At 41.1% G+C, this 7,897-nt stretch overlaps 1 protein-coding gene across 1 annotated transcript; it reads left to right on the top strand.

Moving 5' to 3' along the window:
- The first annotated feature begins 1,415 nt into the window (after positions 1-1,415).
- Positions 1,416-7,727, top strand: LOC132579310 (A-kinase anchor protein 14-like). Its single transcript, XM_060249594.1, has 5 exons — positions 1,416-1,554; positions 1,635-1,732; positions 4,306-4,485; positions 4,966-5,018; positions 7,579-7,727. Exons 1-5 carry the CDS (start codon positions 1,428-1,430, stop codon positions 7,661-7,663), a joined length of 543 nt encoding a protein of 180 aa, XP_060105577.1. The 5' UTR covers positions 1,416-1,427; the 3' UTR covers positions 7,664-7,727.
- The last annotated feature ends 170 nt before the right edge of the window (positions 7,728-7,897 follow it).

Below are 7,897 nucleotides of genomic sequence, written 5' to 3'. Positions count from 1 at the left end.
TGAGCATAACAAATGATCTAAGATGTTGTGGGGAGGAGCTGAAACCCAGTCTGCTTTATTAAACAGGAAAATGCATGTAGTGCTGTAGTCACCTTTAGACTAGACAGACTACTGTAACTCTCTCTACACTGGCCTGCCTTTGAGAGTTTGACCTGGAATGCACTGCTTGCTGCATTTATCTTCATACCCAGATCGTGTTTAATGGTTATCATACCCAGATCGTGTTTAATGGTTATCATACCCAGATCATGTTTAAAAACAGCTATCCATCCAGTCTGTCTGGCAGATGAGCAAATGGCAAGTGGGAATCTGTGAGGTAGCCTTGAAATGGCTTTCCTCATTTCGACTTGGTCAGGGACAGACAGTGGGGGAGAGGGTGTCAGCTAGGTATCCCTTAATATGTGGGGTTCCTCAGGGAGCAATCATCTCCCTAATATTATTTAACATCTATAAACACCCTCTTGCCAAGCTGGTGCGTCATCAGTACGCTGATGACACCCAGCTATAACTGTTAATGGACAGCTGCCCAGATACCATCTCACATAATTTGGCGATGGGTTTGGAGTCTGTGGTGGGATGGTTAAAAAAGAGCTGACTGAATCCAACAAAGATGGAGGTTGTGTGGCTTCAGGGTTGGGGCACAGACTTCCCACTCTTGACGGGGCATCATTGACACCGGCACAAACCATCAGGAGTTTGGCCCTGGATAATTCCTTTTCCATGGAGGCCCAGGTCACAAATGTTGCCAGGCTGGTATTCTTCCATCTACACTAAGCCCAGCAATTAGTCCCTTTCTTGTTGTGCCCTGACCTAGCCACAGTAATTCATACAGCAGTCGCCGCCAGGCTAGACTGTTGTAACTTGCTGTATGCTGGCCTTCCTTTGAGAGTCTGATCCAGAATGTGGTGGTTTAAATCCTGATGGGAATATTACGGATGGCACATATTCATTCTGTGATGTACCAATTACACTGGCTTCCAGTGGAGTACTGAGTCAGGTTCAAGGTGCTGGCATTGACTTTTAAGGCTGTGAGTGGTCAGGGACCCATGTGCCTTCAGGACCGCATCCTCTGATATGTCCCCTGAAGAGCGTTATGCTCTGCTGAGAACGATGTGCTGGTGATCTCTGGCCCCAAAGACAGCCAGCTGTTCTTGACTAAATACATCCTTTTGGGGTGGATCCATCCTTTTTGGAGATCACAGGAGTCCCCCTCCTCCTTTTTGCACCAGTGAAAAACCTGGTTGGATCCAACCTCATGTATCAGGTAAAATTATTTAACTTTTCCTTGTGCAAAATCCTGTTGTTTATTACTGCAGGGTATGCAAGAACCTTGCCTATCACAAAGCACTTTCTTTCCCTGCTGCAGAACACCCTCATGATCCCATGCAATCTAATTAGTTTTATCTCTTTTTGGAAGGTTGTGAACAATGGCCTGGAAAAACACAGAAATTCCCTTTGACTCTCTCCCCGAGCTTGCATACATAGTTGTTGACGATGCAATCAGAAGCGCTGTGGAGGTTATTGCAGGACCAGAAGAACAACCAAAGGAGGCAGGTATTACTGGTTCTATCTTTGAAATTTCCAAAAGGGTGGGAAATCCATCTGTGCTGGGCACTAAGCTGTGCCTTCTTCAGTTGCAGGAGCCAAATACGAGGTGAGAAACATCAAGTGGCTGATGTGCAAGGACTTCACAACAGCAAAAGGGCTGCTGCAGATTGAGGCATACTTGAAAGTAAGGAGAAAGGCTGGTATTTATGAACTTCATTACCTTCAGACCCAGCCTTGCCGGATGTGTGAATCGAGGGTTGGAAGTTGGCTAGATGCAGGCCTGTAGCTAGTCGAGGTACCTACAAGTAGTTCCAAAAGACAAATTTAACTTCTGAAATGCTATCAAAGAATTTATATTGGCTTTATTAAGGTACATTTCTACTTACGTAAAAGTTACTTATTTACTGATGCTTTATGCTGATGACAGTAAGATTAAATACTTTTATTTTAGTCAAGAAACAAAACCCAGAAACATAACCTTGGCCAGGGTTGCCAGGTCCCCCTCAGCTACCGGCAGGGGATGGGGAGGGGATACAGTTGCGAGATCCAGGTTGGGAAACTCCTGGAGATTTGCAGATGCAGGCGGGGTAGGCCAGGGTCCTCAGTGGGATACAGTGCTGCAGAGTCCACCCTCCAAAGCTGCCATTTTCCCTAAGAGAAGTATCTTCCGTAGTCTGGAGATGAGCTGTAATTCCAAGGGATCCTCAGGTCACACCTGGGGGCTGGTAGCCCTAATTTATTGACCTAGAGTTATCTCCTGGTTGGGAAATTCCTGGAGATTTGGGGGTGGATCCTAGGAAGGGGAGGGACTTCAGCAGGATATAAATGCCATAGGGTCCATCCTCCAGAGCAACTGTTTTTCTCAAGGGAACCAACCTCTGTAGTCTGGAGATCAATTGAATTGAATTTATTTATAATGGTCATAGATCAGCAAACAATAAAAGTCCAATTGGAGATCAATTGTAATTCCAGGTGATCTCTAGCCCCATCTGGAGGCTGGTAGCTTCCAGTTGATAAATGTTTGGCTCCTTAGTCTAATCAAAGGTGTCATTGTTAACTGAGTAGAACAGCAGTATACAACTGATCGAAAATGATGTTATCTTGTAACAATGAAGGTAATTGTAACACAAGACTAAAAAAGAGAATCAGTGAAGGGGAAAGCAGGGTGGGTGAATGGGGCCACTGGCACCTTTCCTTCACAAGGAACCTTACTCCAAGGAATGAAGGCTCAGTCTCTTGCATTGGAGGAAGGCTTCTTACACTGGAAGGCTCTGCAGAACAGTATAACATAACCCATTGTGTTAAAAATCAGCAATAAATACATGGTTTATTATTTGAGAAACATGTGGTCTTTGGGTGTTCAGCAACACAACCTGCATTAGATGGCTGTTCGCAGGGCTTTTTATGAGCAGGAACACATAGGAACACAGTTCTATCTGGCTTGGCATCAGCAGGTGTGGCCTAATATACAAATGAATTCCTGCTGGGTGTCAAGCATGTGGGTTCAGTGACGAGTCGAAGTTGATACAAAGACTAGGTTATTGATAGACCGATACTTTGGTAACAGGTTATTGAGAGTAATGCCAAATACACATTGATACAATAATTTTAAACCCTACTTCAAAGGGATTCCAAGGGATGGGGTTGGGGGGTAGCATTCACACATAAACTATCATAAATGTCTACATTCCCATAGTGTTATCAGGACTGTGTCCTTGCTTTCTCCAGATGTCTCTCACTCCCTTACTGGAATGTATGGGAAGGTGCTGATTACTTGGTTTCAGTTCTCACTACTTCTAATTAATAGCCATAAAGCAAGAAGGGGAAAGGGAAAGAATAACAAGCTAAGAAAGTTGGATCCTCCATGATGTTTCACAGACCAGGTTAGGCAGGACCCTTACACCATCAATTATCAATGGGATTTCACCATGCTTGACACTGGGCTTTTTCTACAAAAAAAAAAAAAAGCCTTGGTTGTTTGTAATATCAAATTAACCTGTCATAACATTTTTGATTACTGTAGGTTAAGGGTCCAAACATTTATCATCTCGATGCATTTGGCTGCAACTCTTTGGTCAGAATACTAAAAAGTGAGAGCTGCCTGATTTCTTATTGAACTGTGTATAAACAAAAATGTGAGACTTCGTCCTGATTCTCACTTGGATTGCAAATCGGTGTCCGGGCTGTTCCACTTCAGACTTAGCATTCACTTGACTGACTACAATATCTTACTAATGGATAGAGAACTAACATGCCTATATGCAGGATTTCATTTTTTTAATGGAGAAGCATTAAATCACATGAGCTTCCCACTTGCATTCTGAATAGGTACAGCCCGGACATTGGTTTGGCACTTCAGGGACAATGAAATCTTAGCTCACAGTCAATGATCTCAAGAATATCTGTGTGGAAATTCCATGTAGACTTCCCTCTTCTTCTCCCTTGTCCCTTTTCCAGCCTGCAGCTAGGTGTGCTTTGTTGCACCAGATGCACAGAGTAATATCCTTGACCCAATGGTAGCCCCTGCCATACCTCATCTAAAAGAAAAGAATGGGACTGACACCCAAGGAACTGTCTAAGCATCACAGTTCCACTGCAAGGCCTGCTGATTTCAATGAGCCTTCGGCATGCCTGATCTCCTCTGGATTGTACCCTTGGTATTACAAATGGAGCTGTGCTATTGTATAATAAGAATTAGACTGTGAAGGTAAGGAACATGTACAAAGAACTTCAGAATGACTTGAAATTATTCTGCAGACATGGGAGCTTCATGAGAGCTGGCTACATTGGACAAACTATCTAGAAGATGAAGAACTGCAGTACAGTACTAGATATCATTATCGGGTACGCTGGAGCATCCCAACCCGTAGGAAGCCCATCCCCCGAGCAACTGCAAATGTTTATTTCATCATAGAAGTTTCCAAAATCAAACCAGATGTAAGAATTCTTATACTTCCAGCCTCTTATTTTCTGAATATACTCAGTACAAGCCTTCTTAGAGTGTCTTAGTGAAGATCTGTTTTGATCCTTAAACCGTTATTTGCAGTGATCTGATAACATCCATTTTCTTCTATAAATTTGTAAGCAACCAAGGCTTTTAACCATTGCATCTGTAATAGTAGCAACCCAAAAAGGTCTGAATTTGGGGGGATAAACTTGATACAAACTGAAGAAGGGGAGGTAAGGGCTGATTGCAAATATGGCTTGAATTCTCTACAACTCCTCTTTGTATATCAGAGCGTATTATGTACCAGGTCCTCTTATCTGAGAGCATGTGGTCATCACTTGCTTGAATGTGATTATCGATTGTCAGTTTCCATGAGGACTGGAAAACCTTGGATACCTGGGACTTCTTTCAGTAAAATGAAATCCTTAAGACCTCATTGTGTTAACCATCTACTTTTATACCTGTTGCAGACATTACCTGTTGAAGTATTCTTTGTAGTAGAGACCAACAGGTTCATACACAGGTAGATATTTTCCTGTAATTACTTAAGTACCAGATAATTTATACTTATGCTGTTCTCATGTATCTATCCATACTGGAAACTGCTTAATGTTTTGCTATTGATAAAGCCAGCTTATGTCAATAGATCCAACAGGTGCACAATTCCAACTAAGTAAATCCCATGGATTTGTAATCATACTTATCAGTGGGAGTTGAGATGGGTGGAAACCTCCCCCCCACCCCCAAAGTTCTAAACAGTTTCTGTTGGATCCATCCAAGCCTTTTCCTTCTATTCCTTTCCTTACTGCCATCCTAGTCCTTCATACTGTTTGTCAATGCAGGTTCTAAAATCTCCATCTAGCCTTTTGTGGGGCTAATCTTTTTCACCGGTGGAAAAGCTGGTTGGATCCAACTCTTTGATTTGCTGGAACCATATGTGTTTTATTTCAAAGAAATAACCATCTTTGCCTTTTAATGTTTACAGATGAACTTGCTGCTGCTAAGAGATACAACAACAGCAATCAGTCAAGACCTTAGCAATCCTTATTTGCAACTTTCATTTACTGATATAGTCTTCACCATTAAGTTCACAAATGAAAGCAGAATATTTTGTTTAGGCTTCATGAGTTTAAATAATTACAGAGGGTAACCCTATTACAGGGCATCCTAAGCAACTTTATATCCTTTGAAGTCCACTGCCTTCAAAGGACTTTGAAGGGTGTGTGGGGGAAATTATGTCTTTATTGCCTTTAATTTTATAGACACTTCTTGAAGTTTACCCAATCACAAGACTTACCAATTCTCACGTTTTTGTTCTCAGCAGCTAAATTCATGAGACTCAGACCCAGCTCACGGTATTCCTTAAACATATGATAGCTTGTATTCCTCTATGTACCCAAAATACAGTGGAGGGAAAAACAATTTCCAGTTCTCAGTTTATACAATTTATAAGCTATACCTTATTCTTATAAACTATACTTATACATTATACCTGCTAAATTCTAAGTCCTTTAAGCATTGCAGATTCTAAGTGCCCCAAAGCTTTTAGATTATCTTGAAAGAATTTCTAACAGAGATCTCTAAAGGAGAATTGGCTGGCACCCCAGAGAACAGTTCAGTTCTCTGACGTGGCAGCAAGAAATAGTGAAAAATTCAACCTTTATATACTATCTGGATGTGTGAACCCCTTACCATCAAAGACTTTTTTTAATATAAACATCTTGCTTATAAAATCATTATTCTGACATATCACTCAACAACTAGAGAACAGAAGCACTTAAGTGTAGGATAATTTCCATACCCTTTTGATGCCAATCTGGACTTCTGATGATGTCCAGAGAGAAAATCTTGATAAACCTTATTTCCCAGCTCTGGTAAACCTAAACAATTTTCATGCCAATGGTGCTCATTCCTGGCCCTCCCATCTCAATTACCTTAATCTACCTATAGTGTCCTAACTTCCACTTTCAAGAGAGCTGTTTCCTGCAAAGCATCCTGGGGCTTGTAGTCAGTGAATGTTTTGAGTGTTCCATATAGTAAACTGAGTGTTTCATAAAGGGCCAACTTAGAATTTTTCCGCCACAGGGTGTAACTATTTTACCTCCTTTCAAGTTAATTGACTTCAAACCACCATAAATATTTGTGAGTCAGAGCTCACTTCATCCAATGCATCACAGATCCATAGCAGCTATATTTATGCTAAGGTATTACAGATGGCTACTACCAATGTTCCCTCTAAGCTGCAGAATCTTGTGAGCAAAAATTCTACTTTGTGAGCTACTGGTATTAAAGTTGTGAGACAGTGGCATTAAAGTTGTGAGCTATTGCATAAATTATTGTACTCTGGGGCCATTTTTCCTAAGCTAAGACAAAAATGTGTGAGCTGGAGGCTAAAAATCTATGAGCTAGCTCATGATAACTCAGCTTAGAGGGAACACTGGTTACTACATGCATTTGACTGAGTGATCTCTGACACACTAATCTTGTGCTAGAATAAACTCTTAGCTTTTAAACTGCCACTGGATTCCTGAGTTTAAATGGCTCCCTCCAGAATTTGACCCAATGCCAACAAAATATGGCAATTGTCCCAACTTCTCAAACCAATAATTAAATACAACATTTAGGAAAACTTTGAAACTTTGAAATAGTCTGTACGTGTTGAGACCCACATGCTGCTTAATTCTGTGGAGAAATTGCCCCAAACTGAAACCTACACAAGTTACAGATAATTGCTGGGATATATGCAAGGAAAACATGGGCATGGAAAACTTACGTTTGTCAGATGCTGGTACTCACAAATGTTGCACATTGTTGGTTGTTAGCTGCTCAGCAGCTTTTGATGCCTTTCTGCAGCTTAAAAAGTGTAGCTTTAGTTCTTCTACCAGAGGAAAAACCTCTTGTAGGAAAGCTTCAAATACTGCAGAGCAGACTGATAAGATACAAGTGGCTGCTTCCTGACCTTCTATATCTGATTATATTTAGCACAGAAATTTTAAGAAATAGCAACCATTGTTTTCAATTGAATTAAGTTTTGTAATACAGTACTACTGTGCTCTTAAATTTCCCCATTTTGTCTTTTGTAGGCCAGGAGAGTGCAGATTTAAAGAAAAGTGGCTCAAAGATGTAATTGAAAGCAAAGTCACCCTGATGGAAACGGTCAACTTTTAGTTCTGTTACCCACTAAGAATTCTATTTTTCTCTGTGTTTTGACCAATAAAAGTTGTTTTTGTAATCAGCTTTCCATTTTTGACCTCTCCACATTCCTCTAAGTAGCTAATTCAGCTATCACATGGACACCAAAGCAGAGAGACACAAACAGTGTTGGTTCCTCAGAGGAAACATACATTCATCCACAATCCAACACCAAGATGCTTACCTTGCAGATTGTTCTAGGAAGGATGA

The sequence above is a fragment of the Heteronotia binoei genome, chromosome 11, assembly GCF_032191835.1.
Source record: "Heteronotia binoei isolate CCM8104 ecotype False Entrance Well chromosome 11, APGP_CSIRO_Hbin_v1, whole genome shotgun sequence".
Taxonomy (NCBI): domain Eukaryota; kingdom Metazoa; phylum Chordata; class Lepidosauria; order Squamata; family Gekkonidae; genus Heteronotia; species Heteronotia binoei.
The sequence above is the reverse complement of the archived record's forward strand: the minus strand, read 5'-3'. Positions and strand labels throughout refer to the sequence as shown.